The sequence below is a fragment of the Serinus canaria genome, chromosome 1, assembly GCF_022539315.1.
Source record: "Serinus canaria isolate serCan28SL12 chromosome 1, serCan2020, whole genome shotgun sequence".
Taxonomy (NCBI): domain Eukaryota; kingdom Metazoa; phylum Chordata; class Aves; order Passeriformes; family Fringillidae; genus Serinus; species Serinus canaria.
This window is the reverse complement of record NC_066313.1, coordinates 114,004,952-114,021,617: the sequence shown is the minus strand read 5'-3', so window position 1 is coordinate 114,021,617 and position 16,666 is coordinate 114,004,952. Positions and strand designations below refer to the sequence as shown.

The 16,666-nt window shown below is 50.3% G+C and overlaps 1 protein-coding gene across 4 annotated transcripts in view; it reads right to left on the bottom strand.

Annotated features, from left to right (window-relative positions):
* The window catches only part of ITSN1 (intersectin 1), a 111,383-nt gene that overhangs the window by 73,601 nt on the left and 21,116 nt on the right, over positions 1–16,666 (bottom strand). For 3 of the 4 annotated variants that reach the window (XM_050970700.1, XM_050970730.1, XM_050970822.1), the window contains exons 2-7: positions 10,607–10,666; positions 9,353–9,445; positions 8,633–8,696; positions 2,296–2,456; positions 672–848; positions 24–117 (exon numbers count right to left, since the gene is read on the bottom strand). In XM_050970700.1, the coding sequence (XP_050826657.1) occupies positions 24–117; positions 672–848; positions 2,296–2,456; positions 8,633–8,696; positions 9,353–9,445; positions 10,607–10,634 (617 nt within the window). In that variant the 5' untranslated portion in view covers positions 10,635–10,666. The remainder of the gene's footprint in view (positions 1–23; positions 118–671; positions 849–2,295; positions 2,457–8,632; positions 8,697–9,352; positions 9,446–10,606; positions 10,667–16,666) is intronic. The other variant, XM_050970771.1, reaches the window with a different exon arrangement.

Genomic DNA, 16,666 nt, shown 5'->3' with positions numbered 1-16,666 from the left:
GCCCCTCCCTGCCCCAGCCCCACCTGGCCACGTCGAAGGATTGTGCCTTCTGCAGCTTCGCATTGAGCTGAGCTCCCGGCCCCGAGCGGCTGAAGGAAGAACTCTTTGGCAAAGTGGCTGGGAAGAGAGAAAACAGGGATTTATTGCTATTCACAGTGACCCAGACAACTCCCATGACATTCACTCACTCCTACATCCAGTACAAGCACTGTGGGTCTGATGGGAACTTTTTAACAATATAAAGACCAGAGAGTCCAGCAGGACAGGGGGAAACACAAGGGCACTTCCCTCACATCTTTTCACTCCCACAGCTTTATGGAAACCTTGTTGATACCAAATTATATTTTGGTACATGTCAGAAACCGTATGTAGTTAGTATTAAAGTCACCCTAACAAACAGGGGTATAAAGAGACAGGAGAGACCCAATATCCAGGCAACAGCTTCCTGGCAAGTTCACTTCTCCAAGTGCCGTTTTATTTTCTCACCACGAGGGACTCCTGCAGGAGGCCATGTCCACATTCCTTCTTTTAGCTCTTCTCCAAGTGTGCCAAGTGGGCTAAAGCAAAGCACAGTCCTTCCCCAAAGGCATCACTGGAGTGGCTAATCCCAGTGTCCCAGGAAATGCGGGGGAGCTGTTAGGAGCAGGAGACAGAGAGTGAGAGCGGCGTACCGGGGTGAGCGAAAGCAGGCAGGGGCTGGATGACAGCAGGAGCTCCGTTAGCCAGGGGAGGGACGGCGGCAGGGACAGAGGACACCAGCGGGGGGGACATCCCCACGACTGGGATGGATGCCATGGGCACCGGGGCCACAGTGGTGAGGGATGGCATGTTGGCAATGCCCCCGAGACCTACGGGCGAGAAAAGCACAGGTTGGTTCTGACACACACCCGAGATGGCCCCCGCGGGGTCACCGACACCTCCGGCGGCGCCTCCCAGCCCTGGGACAGCCCTCCCAGCCCGGGGTGGCACAGCAGGGACAGGAACGGGACACGGGGACAGCCCCAGAGTGGGGCAGCACTGCCCCCAGCTGTCCTGCAGCATCTGCTACAAAGGGAATTGTGTGCCTCGACCTGAGAGGGGAGCAGCGCTGGCAGCCCCAGGGAGGAGGAGCCCCAGGCCGGCCCAGGAGCTGCGGGGTTGGGGCTCCAGCCCTGGGCTGGGATGAGAGGGCAAAGCTGATGGAGAGCACAGGAATGAGAGGCTGAGAGCAAGCACAGCTGCAGGGAACCAGGGGGTTAAGGAGGGCCAGTGGTGCCAGGGCAAGAACGGGGGGTGTGCAAACAGCTCACATTAATCTACAGGGAATGAGAACAGGGGAATCACCATTTCCCCAAGGCTGGGCTCATTCCCTTCTGCCTTTCCTCACTTAACCCTACATTGGCTCTGCCCAGTTTCACTGTCTTCCTCCAAAGAATTTTATTTCTGGCTGTAAAACTTGTGGGGGTTACAGTGGATCAAACCACACTGCTGCATGCAGTTTATCAAAGGCACTTTTCCCTCTCCTCAGGACATTTAGATGGGATATTGGGAATTAGGAATTCTTCCCTGGCAAAGTGGGCAGGCCCTGGCAAAGGGTGCCCAGAGCAGCTGGGGCTGCCCCTGGATCCCTGGCAGTGCCCAAGGTCAGCTTGGACAGGGCTGGGAGCAGCCTGGGACAGTGGAAGAAGGTGGCACTAGAGGGGCTTTAAGGTCCCTTCCATTCCAAACCATTCCATGATTCCCAGGCAATCAATAACCAATAACCCTGAGCCACAGCAAGGACTAAAGCAGAAAGGGAAAGATCTTCTCACGACAGGACCAAGGTGCCAGAGGTTTGGCTTTATTTGGTTATTTTCCTTTCCCTCCTTTCCCCATCCCAAATTCCCTACTCTTTTCCTAGAAATGATGGTGACTTTGGCAGTACTTCACCCCAGCAGCTGTTCAGCTCCTACCAGAGCAGCACTGCTCATCAAAGCAGATTGTAAAAACTCAAGGACAACAGAGCAGATCTTGCCAAAGCTGGAGATCCAGTAATGCCAACAGTTTAACCACAACTCCAGCCCTTTGGAATGCTCTAGCCTTGCTACCTGAGCCATATTTTGTTTGGAGCAGTGCAAACCTGAAGCAGACAGGAGCTCAGCTCAGGTAAAAACCCAGTGCAATTCCTCTCAATGTGTGTGCAACATCTGGGATTGAGTCCATGTGCTTTTAGAAGCACTTTTCCCTAAAATTTTCTTGGAGAAACTGCAAAAGGACAATGGAATTGCTGCAGTCCCAGGCAACAGTGAGGAAAATGGAGGAGAACAGGGATCTTACCAAATCCTGGGGCACCGGGCAGGGCGAGGGGCGGCTGCTTCATGACGGGCGGCAGCGCGGCCGGGAGCTGGTAACCCTGGAGCTTCAGTTTGATGAGTTTCATAGCTATGGAAAACTCCAGGGGATCCATCCTCCCATCATTGTTCATGTCAGCTAGAGCCCTGCAAAACACAGTGTTTGCACACTTACATCCTGCAATGAGGAACTTCAGGCCCTGGCCCAGGAACAGGCTCACATGAGTGTGGATATTTGAGGCTGAGGAAGGGGCTGGAGCCCCAGGAGGGGCTGAAGGAGCTGGGAGGGGCTGGAGAATTCCTGAGGGAGCTGGGAAGGGGCTGGAGAATTCCTGAGGGAGCTGGGAAGGGGCTGGAGAATTCCTGAGGGAGCTGGGCAGGGGCTGAGCCTGGAGCAAAGGAGGCTCAGGGGGCCCTTGTGGCTCTGCACAAGTCCCTGCCAGGAGGGGACAGCCGGGGGGGTCGGGCTCTGCTCCCAGGGCACAGGGACAGGAGCAGAGGGAACGGCCTCAGGCTGGGCCAGGGCAGGCTCAGCTTGGCCAGCAGCAGGAATTTGCCCATGGAAAGGGGGCTCAGGCCTTGGCAGGGGCTGCCCAGGGAGCTCTGCAGTGCCCATCCCTGCAGGTGTCCCCTGGAGGTGGCACTGAGTGCTCTGGGCTGGGCACAGGGTGGCCATGGGGCACAGCTGGCACTGCCTGGGCTGGGAGGGCTTTGCCAGCCTCAGGGATCCCAGGATTCTCACTAATTTCCACCCTAAATTATGCCAGTTTTACTAACACACTATTTAAACTTAAGAGCTCCTTGATTTCTTTCCTTGGGTGATTAATAAATATTTTTGAAGTTGCTTTCCAACTCTTGGAGGAATTACAACAAAGCACCCAGAACAAATTCAGCTGCACAAAAACTTTGCAAAATCACACCAATGAAAGCACAGGGTCCTAAAACAGCACCACAGAGAAGCAAATCACTGAGTCTGCAAATCTGTACTTTAGCTCCACTTAAAATAAAACATTTTTTAAATCTGTGACTCCCCTCAGCACTGCTCCATCTGGGAGTGTGCAAATGTGTTTTCAATTAAACAATAGCACTCAAGATGAAACATTGAGCCTAGGCCTTGAATAGGCTTTCAGGGAAAGGAGTCTGACTTAAACAGTCTGCTTTTTGTTCCTTGCCTTGCTAGTTAAGAAAACCCAGCTCAGCAGGGAATAGGGCTGGGAGCTTGGGGGGGAGAGAAGCACGAAGAAGAGTGTCAGTTCCTGCCACTGCACACCAAAAAGCCCTGAGTAAATGCACATCAGTAACAGAAATAGCTGTACACTTACTTTTGAGCACTAGGCTTATTTCTTTGCATTTGTTTAAAGAATTAAGTGCAGATTTCAGAACTGGAATAATACAGATTTTAAAGTTTGTGCATTTACTTCTATGACATGGGTGTGGCCCTGGGCAGTGTGGCTGAACCAGAGCTTCATTTCTGATCAAATTCCTCTAAAAGGAGAGTTTTTGTGCAGCAAGGTGGAAAGTTATCTCAAAAGTACCCCAGTGAACTGACAGCTATTTATAACTGATACACAAGGAGACAGCCAGGTAAAGGTAGTGGCAAAATGGAAATCCTCCCACTCCAAAAAAACCCCAAACCTTGAAAACCCCCATGGAGAGGCAGATCCCAGCAGGGACTGGCATAGGTTTAGATCCCCAGCAGCATCAGAGACACTCCAAATCTCTCCAGAACTCCTAAGAAAGGATTTCCAGTGGTGCAGCTGCCTTAACTCACCAGTTCTGATGCCATGGGGCTCAATAACAGAACTAAAATCTGGGAGAAGCATTTAAAGCAAGTCAGGAGAGGACCCCGAGACACAGACACTGATATCCTTCTAAAGCACGTGCTGCACCTGTGCCTGGAAGATGCTGAATGCCAGAATCCCAGACTGGGCTGGGCTGGGAGGGACCTCAAAGCTCATTTCATCCCAGCCCTGCCATGGCAGGGACACCTCCCACTGTGCCAGGCTGCTCCAGCCCCAGTGTCCAGCCTGGCCTTGGGCACTGCCAGGGATCCAGGGGCAGCCCCAGCTGCTCTGGGCACCCTGGGCCAGGGCCTGCCCACCCTGCCAGGGAACAATTCCTCATTGCCAGGATCCCACCCAGCCCTGCCCTCTGGCACTGGGAGCCATTCCCTGGCTCCTGTCCCTCTGTCCCTGTCCCCAGTCCCTCTGCAGCTCTCCTGGAGCCCTTCAGGCCCTGCCAGGGGCTCTGAGCTCTCCCTGGAGCTTTCCCTTCTCCAGGTGAGCACCCCCAGCCCTCCCAGCCTGTCCCCATAACAGTCTTACCAGTGGCTTCTACACCTGCAAATACTTTGATTTACAAGGTAAAAACCTTTCTATCAAATCTATTAGACCTTGAGTGGGTTCAATCCCTGCCAGGAAAATGCAGGAAGAGTAAAGATCACACTGCAGGAACCTTGGCTCTCCAGGCACCGTTTCCTGCTGGGACACAGCAAATCTTTGCACCCTACATGAGAAAACATTAATTCCCCAGCATTCAGGAACTCTGATGTGCACCAGTGTCACTGCTCTCATTGAACTCCAATTCACATCAGCAGCTGTAGCTTTTCATTCAACATCTGACCTTCTGTGAACTCCTTTACTCCACACCAACAGCTTCATTATTGAAATGACCAGCACAAATATCAGTGCAGAGAGTTCTCTGCACCCCACAGAATTTCTCCAGTTTTACAGAGTGCAAAGAAAAAGCAGCTTTTGTCTGACAAACTCTTCCTGCTAAAATAGGACACATTTCCATTTCTAGTTGCAGAAGTTGGTGTCAGGCTGCTGGATTTTTCTGTGCTGCTCTGGAACAAGCAGCACCTGAAATGCAGGGAGCCAGCAAACACCACCTAATTCCACTAATTTCTGCTCCTAATGAAATTGGGACAATGTGGTGCCCTTGCATTTGTTTCATTTGTGGCCTGGCCGGAACCAGCGCAGGGTAAATGGATTAAACATTTTTTCAATGTTTAATTATCTTCTGGCCTACAGAAGATAATAAATATTTATTATCTTCTGTAGGCCAGGCTTGTATCTAATGCCAAAGGCTGCAGTGGGCTCAGCACTACCCCAGGGCTCAGGTGCTGACAAATCCTTCCCCATGGATCTTTTCCTCCTCCTTTCTCTCATCTTTTTTGCAGAATGAAAAGCCAGCTTGATTACTTTGGCATGTATGAGGTGCAGAACCTGACCATGGGCAGTGTTCCCACCAGCCATGCTGTAATTAGCACACAGAACACCCACCCATGCAAGCAGGCCTGTGCTAAGGCAGGGATCCCTGGGCAGTTCCCAAATCTGGACTCACTTAGCTGGACATTCCCCCCTGGGTTGCACAGTCCCAGATGTGGCACAGGGTGAGCAGCACTCAGGTCTCAGGCCCCAGGCACACCCTGGATGCCTGTGCAGGAATTCCCAGAATTCCCCCACTCTGCCACCCCTGGACACAGATTTGGGAAGGTGGGAAGGGAAGCAGATGTCAGGAACAAGGAAGTCACCCAGTGACTCTGTGCTGACAATGTAAGTGTCCCCAAGAGCACAGAGAACAGCTGGCAGTGATTATTTCAGCTCTCCTTTCATTCCAGGGGCCAGGCCACACAGGAGATGCTCTTTGAGCCCCATTCATCAAGGCTCTCAAGAAAGGCAGATTATTCTGCTTAAGCACAGTTATCTCCCAAGCCACTGCAGGCCCAGCTCAAAGCCCAATTAGAGGCTTCTTAATTGATCACCAGCCTGAAGGAGTGTGGAGCTGGTGAAGGGCAGAGCAGCACAGAAGCTGTCATGGCAGACCATAATACCTCACTCCCTTGCTCACTGAGGTCCCAGAGATTTCTTTCCTTGCACGAGGAGTACAAGGGACACAGGAATCCTCCCTGCTAACAAAAGCTGCTGTTTTGAAGGACTGTGAATTCTGGGGAAGCTTCTGTGGGCCCAGAAGTGAGGCACTGATCAGATTCACTCCCTGTGTCCCCCAGCTGGGAGGGATCCTTTAGCAGACACAGGCCAGGCTTTTCTCACACTGCCACAGTCAGCTGGAGCTAAGATCAGTCAATGACCAAGAACAGAAAACACCTCCAGAACAGCACACCCACACAGACAAACAGACAGACAGACAGACACTTCCTCAGGGACTGCCCTGGATCCCTGGCAGTGTCCCAGGCCAGGCTGGACACTGGGGCTTGGAGCAGCCTGGGACAGTGGGAGGTGTCCCTGCCCTGGCAGGGGTGGGGTGGGATGAGCTTCAAGGTCCCTCCCAGCCCAAACCATCCAGGGATTTCTCAGATCAGAAATTAATTCCAGAGTTTTACAAGTTGTTTTAACTCAGAATTACTTTCCTTCCTTGAGGACTCCTGTACCTCCCCTTCTCTCCCTGTAACAATCAAATGCCACCTCCAAAAGCCCAACCCAGCTATTCCAGGAGCAAACACTGATGGAAGAGCAGCAGCTCCCATCTCTCAGAGATTTCAGGCTCATTTCTCCAAAACTCCCCCTCCAAAGTACTCAAGGATCTGTATAAAGATTTTTACTTAAATATTTACCTTCATTCAGAGATAACGAAATTAAAAAAAAAAAAAGACAGAGAGAAAGGAATGTCCATGAGCTGCTTTATGATGAAGAAAGGCAGCTTGAATAAGTTTTAGTTCAGCTTCATTAACAAAAATGTGCAGGTCTTGTCTCTATGACAACTCCAGAGGGAGTGGAATGATTCCCTTCCTCTCAAGAGCCTGGAAAACTGAATAATTCAGAGAGGAAGAGATCCTTAGTCAGACTATTTACAACTGTTTGGATTTGTTAACACCTCTTTAAAGCCAAGGCTTATGGAAGATTTTTGGAGAAAGGATGTCTTGTTTAAAACACAACTTCTTTCCTTGTTTAATTCAGAGGCAAGAGAAGTTCCAAAGGGACCTCTGAACACTCACTGAGGCTTCAGCAAATAAGACAACCAGTCCAGCTTTGATATTTGTAAGATGAAGATTATCAGAAAAGAAAATAAGCTCTTTATTTAAAAGCCATGTAGGTCTGGGCATGCAGATTTCCCAAGCAATAAAATAATTCTCCTCTTTCTCCTGTCAGAGCAAAATTCTGCCTTTAACACTCCTTAAATGCACCAGAAAGTTTTTGTAATGGCAATAAACACCTTCTCAAATAGCTCACAGAGGAAAAGGGAACAGATTCTCCCAAAGTTCTCTATCCCTCTTACCAATCCAGAATGAAAACCAGTTTTAATTCTCTCTGTTTCACACCAGTATCTGTGCTGGTAGTAATATTATTAATGCAAACCACAAATAATCATAGAATTATGGAATGGGATGGGTTGGGAGGGACCTCAAAGCTCATTTCATCCCAGCCCTGCCATGGCAGGGACACTTCCCACTGTCCCAGGTGCTCCAGCCCCAGTGTCCAGCCTGGCCCTGGGCACTGCCAGGGATCCAGGGGCAGCCCCAGCCCCTGCCCACCCTGCCAGGGAACAATTCCTCATTGCCAAGATCCCACCCAGCCCTGCCCTCTGGCACTGGGAGCCATTCCCTGGCTCCTGTCCCTCCACACACAGGTCCAGGTCTGGCAGGGTCAAAGCAGAAGTCCCTTCATTCCTGCAGGAAAATCTGGCACTGTGGCAATGTCTGTGCTGTGGAGTGGGCACAGATTTGGATCTGGCTGAACTCACCAAGGAGTGACAAAAATTTCCAGTTTCAAGCTTGGACTCCAACTCCAATGGAAACAGACTAGGTCAATCTTCATTTTGTAACAAACACTCCAGGTCCTGCCTGGGCTCTCCCATTAGCAGATTTGTTACTAATTACTGTGCTTAGCAAGTGTATAATTGTACTGCAGTCAGTTTAACAGAGCTGAAAGCATTCAGCAGTTTGAAATGAGACTTTGAAACTGCCAACTCCCTAAATGCCATTTGCTGGGACAGCCCAGGGCCACTGGCCTCCTGCCCACCTGGGGACACCTGGGCACTCCTGGGCTCGTGTCCAGCCACTGCCACCAGCACCCCCAGGGCCCTTCCCAGCCCCTGTGCCCCAAGACTGGAGAGCTCCATGGGGTTGTGGTGGCCCCAGGGCAGGAGCCAGCACTTGTCCCTGCTGACCCCAGCCCAGGGCTCCAGCCTGCCCAGATCCCCCTGCAGAGCTCCCTGCCCTGGCACAGCCACACCCCCCCAGCCTGGCACTGCCCAAGGGAGCCCTGGATGCAGATCCCCCCTGAGCAGGGCTGACCCCAGCCCCAGCCCCAGCCCCGCCCCAGTGAGCCCCACACCCAGCCCTGTGCCCACCCCACACTCACCATATCTGTGCTAGCACTGGCTGAGGTAACCCAGATTGGAAAAAAAAGTTCCTGGCTTGATCACCTGCAAAATAAACAGGACATGGCTTCAGCTCCAGCTCCAAACACCTGCCAGAGGGAATGGGGCATCAGGGGGCAAAAACATCTGCAAGAGAAGGCCAGCCCATGCCATGAGTGATGAGCATGGACAAAGCACTAAGAACATTCAATGTAACAAAACAGAGCAATGAAAGGAGGCCTCCTATTGCCTTTGAGACCAAAGTTTGATGAAAATTTATCAGGATCAGTGCAATTCCTTGATTTGGAGCTTTGCTTCCCACTGCTTCAATCAGTTCTGCATTTAGATCTTTCCAAGAGGTCATCCATGCTGATGTCAGTGCTGTACAAATTGGATTTCTAAACCTGATTTTAGTTAAAGTGACACACCTTTATTTAATCAGACCTTTTATTTATCATAATATGAGTATGGTGAGCTGACCCCAGGCACAAAGAACCCATCATTGCCTTCCACAGCAGGATGGGGAATAGAAAACATCAGATAATAAGAGAAAAGTTGGGGCAGACGTGGCAAAATATTTGAACAATGAGATATAAAATAAGAAATACCTGTTCAAATTTTCTAATTATTTGCCCACATGTCTCCCAGGCAGCTCTGTACACATTTAGGCTCCCTAGTTAAGATTCAACTAAACAAAATGAGAAGTGGAAGCTGTTTGTTACCAGTGATAAATCCTGCAGTTGGTTTCAGACTATGGAACTGTTGATCATGTTTTGCTCTCTCCTCCACAGTAATAGCCCAGATATCCAGGTTGCCTGGTTCAAAAGAAACAGAGAAATGACACTAAGAAACATTACCTAAAAAACACCCTCTTTTCTTTCTGAGTATAATGATCTCAGCAGTCTGGGCCTCCTCAAACAACCCAAGGGTGGGAGGCCATTTGCCCCCAGAGCACACCCAGCTGCAATTCCAGTTCCATTGCCTGCAAAGGCACCTCTTCCCCAAAATCCCCTCTGACCTGCCCACAGGACAGCCCTCAGCAGAGGCACCCCTGAGGTGCAACCAGAGCAGTTTCTGTGTCTCAGCACTGGGATTTCTCTTTGTAAATCAGCTGCAAAACCCAACTCCCAGATGGATTCCCAGGTCTGCAGGGGCCTGCAAGGAAGAGGGACTGCTCATCAGAACTGACAGGGATGGGTTCAGACCCAGAGAGGGGAAATCTGGCTGAAATTCACAGCAGGAATTGTTCCCTGGCAGGGTGGGCAGGCCCTGGCTCAGGGTGCCCAGAGCAGCTGGGGCTGCCCCTGGTCCCTGGCAGTGCCCAAGGCCAGGCTGGACACTGGGGCTGGAGCAGCCTGGCACAGTGGGAGATGTCCCCATGGCAGGGGTGGGATGGGATGAGCATCCCAGCCCAGCCCAGTCTGGGATTCTGTGATTTCATGGGAATAGCAAAAAAATCCTGTCCCTACTGCACTGCCAGGGCCCATCCTGGACTTTTCACTCCATTTCCAGATGCTGCAACTTCCCCTGTTGTAAATGAAGAGATAAAAAATGTGTTACTTTTGTTCTAACCTAAATGTGAGTGATGGAACAAGGGAAAACTGGCAGTGATACCACCCAAGGCATCTGCTGGACCTTTCAGCAACTACCAAGTCCAGGAAGCCTGAAAGGAAAAAGCATCTGCACCTCTCCAGTGCAGGTGGAGCAGAATGAGGGGGTGCCCCAGCGCCTGAGGGGCCTGGCTGTGCCTGGCTGTGCCCTGCAGGGACAGAGGCTGGGGCTGGAAGGGATGGATGCAGCACCCAGGCCTCTGGACTCTTGGCTGGCAGGTGCCTGCCAAGCCACCACCAAGCCCAGGAACTCTCAGCTCAGAGTGATGCACAAACACTTCCCTAGAGAAAACCCTTGGAAAGGAACATGTTTGTGCCAAGTTTTTGCACACAGGAACAGCTCAGAACACAGCAGAAACCACTTACCCCCAAAAGGTGTTGGAAACTGAGCCATGGTTCTGTCACTTTTAGCTTGTTAATAGATGCCTGGAAAAGAAAAAAAAATAGATATTCAACACAGTATCTTCTATTTCCATATATTTTCTGTATGATTAATTACTACAGGAAAACAAAAGGCAGTGAGGAAGCAGGATTGTATCAATACTTCCCACACCAACTGGGACTTACAAAACTCAGTGTCTCATTTTTGCACTTCCCTGTGCATCTATGAGGGCACCTTCCTACCAGCAAAGAGCCACGTTTCATTCTGCTTGAGAATGGCCTCAAACCAGCCTGTAGTTCTAAATAAGGATTTATTTATAAATAGCCAGAGATGGAGTGAGGGCAGAGCTCAATCCCACCCCAGGGATGCTGCTGCAGGCTCCATGATTTCCTGAGTGTCACAACCCCTGCTCCTGCCTAGGAGGGGAACTGGCTCCATTTCCAACTGCTGCAACCCACCATCAGTGACCTGGTTTTTATTCCTGACAGCAAATGCCCTGCCTTCAGTTAAATTCATGGATACATGGAGCTTAAACTCCATGTCCTGCTGTGTCCCCAGCCCTGAGGAGCACCAAGGGCCCAAGGTGCAGAGGGAGGGCAGGGGAGCCTCCAGGAGAGCACCACTGGCTCTGCCAACAAAGGCACCACACAGGCTCCAAATTTCATCTGACACAGAGAAGGAAAACCATTTTTCTTGCTGCACACAAAGGCTGACATGAGCTGCCTGAGCCAGGGGACAATGGCCAGCACAACAATGAGCCATGGCCTCTTGTCCTGTGAGATTCCACTCGTGTCTTCCAGGCAACAGCAGAAAGGCAGAGGGGAACAGAATCAGGAGAATCATTTAGGCTGCCTGAACAGCAGCAGAAATTTATCAATATCCCCAAGAAAAGGCATTCACTTGCACCAACAATTTCCTTTTGTCTGAATTCCTGGTTGCTCCCCTGCCCATCCCCCTTTCACACTTCCCACATTCTCCTCTGGCTTCCAACTTGGGAACCTCCTCTGAATCCCCTCCCCAGATGTCCCTGCACAAACCCCTGGCACTTTTGCCAGCCAAGCTCCCCAGCAGTTGGAATTTGGGGAATGATGGGCACAATCCTGACTCTTTTTCCTCCTGCACATGACCCCAAAGCCCTGTGTCCCAGGCCAGGGAAGGCAGCTGATGCTGCTCCCAAGCGTTAGCCCAAAAGTTTCAAATTCCAGCTGCAGAGATCCAAGGGTTCAGAGCAGCTCCCTGAGCTGTGGGGCTCTCCCAAAAGCATTCCTGAAGTGCTGAAAGATCAGCACTTTTATCTTTGCCTGTTTGCTTATTGTTCCCTGCTCTGGGAAAGAACTCAGTGATGCTGCTGGGTTTTATGACTGCAAGGAAACCTTGAGGGGGAAAAAAAAAAAAAGAGGAAAAAAGGAGGGGGGACAAAAGAGGAGGAAAAAAAAACCCAAACAAGCAAAAACAAAACTAAAACAAAATCAAACTTAAAAAAAAAAATCCACAAGCCAAGAAAAAAAAAACAAAACAAAACAAAAAAAAAACCACCAAAAAAACAAAAAAAAAAAAAAAAAAAAAAAAAAAACACACACACACACACACAAAAAAAAAAAAAAAAAAAAAAAAAAGAGAGAGAGAAAAAAAAAAAAACCTAAAAGCAGAAGTCCCTGAAGTCCCCCCTCTCACAGCCCAGGCAGTTTCCATACTATCTGTTCCTTTTCAGCACAAGGGGAAGCAGCAGAGCATTTACAGGCTCAGCCCTTCAGGGAAGAGCCTCCTCCACAGCCTGCCAGGATTCCAAAGGAATTGACTCCCCTTTACCTTGAACACAGCGGGAAGAGAGGGAGTGGGAAGTCTGAACACCAGCCCGTGCTGGATGCCAAGGAAAGCAGAAACTATTCCAAAGAACTTCCAGAGGGAAGAAAAAAAAAGAAGAAAGTGAGAAAAAAACCAAAGCCAGCTGGGGGAACAGAGAGAAGGAGCAGAGAGCTGTGTTTAAATGTGAGAGGCTGAAACCCAAAGCAAAGCTGAGGGCAGACAGAGAGACAGGGAAGCAAACTGAGGGAAAGGCAAATCTCTCCTGAGTGGAATATTCTGGAGTTTGCTGTTCATTGCTGATGGCTCACCTGAGCTCCACAAGAACAGGTTTCACTGTGCATCCCTGGGGTGACACCAGGGCCCCAAGCCTCTCTCCAAAGGCTGGACCAGGTGCTCTTTTGAGTCTATCCTGACCCAAGTTCCTCTGAGATTCTCTTTTTGGGGTTGAAGGGCTCAGGGATGGAGAACAGGTATTCTTTATCCCCAAAAACACCTGGCACAGTTGTTATAATATAAAATATCATATACATGTATTGCAAAGCAAAAAATCCAGCACAGGATCCCTCCCAGCCCAGGCAGTGCCAGCTGTGCCCCATGGCCACCCTGTGCCCAGCCCAGAGCACTCAGTGCCACCTCCAGGGGACACCTGCAGGGATGGGCACTGCAGAGCTCCCTGGGCAGCCCCTGCCAAGGCCTGAGCCCCCTTTCCATGGGCAAATTCCTGCTGCTGGCCAAGCTGAGCCTGCCCTGGCCCAGCCTGAGGCCGTTCCCTCTGCTCCTGTCCCTGTGCCCTGGGAGCAGAGCCCGACCCCCCCGGCTGTCCCCTCCTGGCAGGTCTGTGGGGCACTGGAGTGTGTTGGTGTTCCCAGGTCAGGGACAGCAGTGACAGATCAATGACATTGCAGGAGATCAATCATGGGAAATGCCCACAGGACCATTCCACAGCTGCTCTCTGTGATTTCCCCCTGCTCGTGGTCGTTGGCCTGGGCTGCTCTGGGCTGGCAGAAAAGCCCCTGGTTGTGAAAGTTGTTCCAGTTGCACTGAACATCTCCTGGCTTCTGGGGCTTTCTGGAGAGCCCAAAAAGCCTGGGAGGGCAATCACAGAACCGTGGAATGGTGTGGGTTGGGAGGACCTTAAAGCCCATCCAGTGCCACCCCTTTCATTGTCCTTCCACCAGAGGAAACTCCACAAGCTCCCCATCCATGGCTTCCCATGGAGCTCAGAGCACAAGGAGCTGGCCTGGGGATGATGAGGTGTCCCCTGGCCCAGGGATGGAAAGTGAACAACAAACACCAGCAACACTCCAGCAGCACCACTTTGATATTAGCTACAAATGGGACTTCAGCACCTGCACAATGACCTTTACAGACACTAATGAGAAACATTTGCTAACCCCCAGCTCTGAGTGAGGGAGACAAGGCCCTGCCCAGTCACCTCAGCTCTCAGGGCTCTCTCTTCCACCTCACACTGCTGTAGCTAAGCTCAGAAATAACTAAATTCTTGATCCTCACTCCAAGTTACTTCTTCTCATAAACCAATACTCTATACACAAGCAGTGTTTACATATATTTATATTATATATATTATATTATATATAGTTTATATTATTTATTTTTTTTTTTTTATTTGTATATATATATCATATCTATCTCATATACCTAACCCCTACAGTTGTTCACATAAAGGTAAACCTGAACCATGTAGAGAACAACTCCACATATATAAAATCCCAGACCATTTCTAAATTTAAGTACTGATGTTTAAAGTTTTTACCTTGAAAAAATGAGCAGGTTGAAGATAATGCCAGTAAAAACATTCATTCATAGGAGTCAGACAAACATGAAAATTCCTTTCACAGTGTATTCTGTATGGACTTTAAAAATATGGCTCAGAACTTTGTTAGACTTTCTATTTAAAGTTATCGGTGCTCTGCTGAGGCCATGTTTACAGAGAAAACTGCAATAAAGCCACAGGAGATATAAATGAAGAATAATTGAACTATTTCAGTGCTGTGTCTTTATACAGACACGTTTCACACAAGAAAGATCCTGCTTTTGTTTTCCCTAAAATGCAACCCAGCATTTCTATTCCTAAACAATTCCTCAGGAGATAATTCTTGATCTGAATGCCAGAATTAATTCCTGAGGCCACTTATCAGTCACCTTCCTCCTCCCACAGGAAAAAAAAAAAAAAAAAAAGACAAACCCAACCAGATAAAGTCCCAACATCCTCCAAGAACTTCAAATGACAACAAAATCCCCCCAAGCAGGAGGTCCCGTGAGTGTCCCAGGCTGACAGCAGCGTTTGGAGCTTGCAAATGTTCCATGGAAAGCCCTGGACCAGGAGCAGTCAAGGGACCCAGAGTTTTAGTAAAGCCTGGTAAGTTTGGATCAATGTTGGAAACAAAAGCATTTTGAGACATTCAGGGAATTCTGATCTTTGCTCTTTGGAGATCAGATTTTAACTCAGTCACCACTTTGCAAAACTTTCCAGGGTTTCTGTTCCTTACAGCAATGGCTGACAAAGTAAAAACCTTCCCAAATGTCAAGTCCTGCCATTTCTTCTATTTTGTACCCAGCACCCAGAACAGATAACAAAGCACCTCCCTACTGCAGATGTTTTTCAACAGCTGTGGCAATGATCAAACTGCTGAGAAGTCACCTCTGCATCCCAGAAACATGGAATGGGTTGGGAGGGACCTTAAAGATCATCTGCCTGACAGGAGGGACAGCCAGAGGGGACAGGGACAGGAGCAGAGGGAACGGCCTCAGGCTGGGCCAGGGCAGGCTCAGCTTGGCCAGCAGCAGGAATTTGCCCATGGAAAGGGGGCTCAGGCCTTGGCAGGGGCTGCCCAGGGAGCTCTGCAGTGCCCATCCCTGCAGGTGTCCCCTGGAGGTGGCACTGAGTGCTCTGGGCTGGGCACAAGGTGGCCATGGGGCACAGCTGGCACTGCCTGGGCTGGGAGGGCTTTGCCAGCCCAGGGATCCCAGGATCTCTCACACATGGGCTCCTCCAGCAACTCCAGGCCCAACTGAACTGTGCCTGGATTGCAGCACCCTTCTCAAGAGGTGCCTGACTCTCGTTTTAAAATATTTAACACAGTGAAAAGCCAGTGCATCACTCAACTGTTTCTAAACCCCTTAATAAGAAATAACTATCTTGCTTTATTTTCAGTTTAAGAGCTGTTGGTTTTATTCAGAACCACCAGACCCTGTAAAGGAAGAATTCCAGGAGATTCTTAGTGCTACATTGTGTTGTTTTTTTAAGTTGCCTTTACTGACACAGGTGCAGCAGTGACCTGTTTGCTCAATTGTTAAAACCCCTCATTAACACAATGGCAGGGGGCAATTTCTGACTCCCCCTCCTTTGAAAAAGTACTGAACCCAACACTCTGCAAGACAAGAATAAGGAAGTTGGGAATACTTGCACACCTACAACATCCTTAGTGGCACCCTAACACTAACTTCAAAAATGATCTGGAAAGGAGGACAAGAAAGTGCAGGATACCCTGCTGAATGTGAGTGTTGTGTGCCTTGGATCTCACAGTCTGTTTGGTCTGACAGACCTGGAGCTCCCAGAGCAGATCCAGCGGAGCTGGGCAAGGGTCTGGAGCTCCCCCTGTGCCCAGGAGAGCCTGGGGCAGCTGGGGCTGCTCAGCCTGGAGAGGAGCCACAGGGAGAGGGGCCTCAGCCCTGCCTGTCCCTGTGTCTGTCCCTGTGCCTGTCCCTGTGTCTGTCCCTGTGTGCAGAGGTCAGAGCAGCCCAGGCTCTGCTCCAGGCCCAGCCATGGCCCCAGAGCCACGGGCAGGGGCTGAGCCCAGCAATTCCCCTGCACAGGAGGCACAGCTTCTGCCCTGGGCAGGGACCCAGCTGGAGCAGAGCCCAGAGAGGGGCTGGAGTCTCCTCCCTGGCACATTCCAGAGCCACCTGGACCCAGCCCTGTGCCCTCTGCTCTGGGATGGCCCTGCTGGAGCAGGGAGGTGGCACCAGGGACCCACTGTGGTCCCTCCCAACCTCACCCACCAGGTGACTCCATGAATACCAAGAGAAGCAGGTAAAGCAGATGGGTTCTGGTATTTCCATCCCATAAACTGAAGACAGTCATGTCTTTATTTCCAAGCTGTTCATCCAGCTGTCCATGGCTCCAGGACCCCTAAGCAATGGCACTCAGGAGACTCTTGGAACAAAAGAGAAGTGGCCAAGCCTGGAGTCCAGCCTTGGCTGAGTCTGAGTGCTCT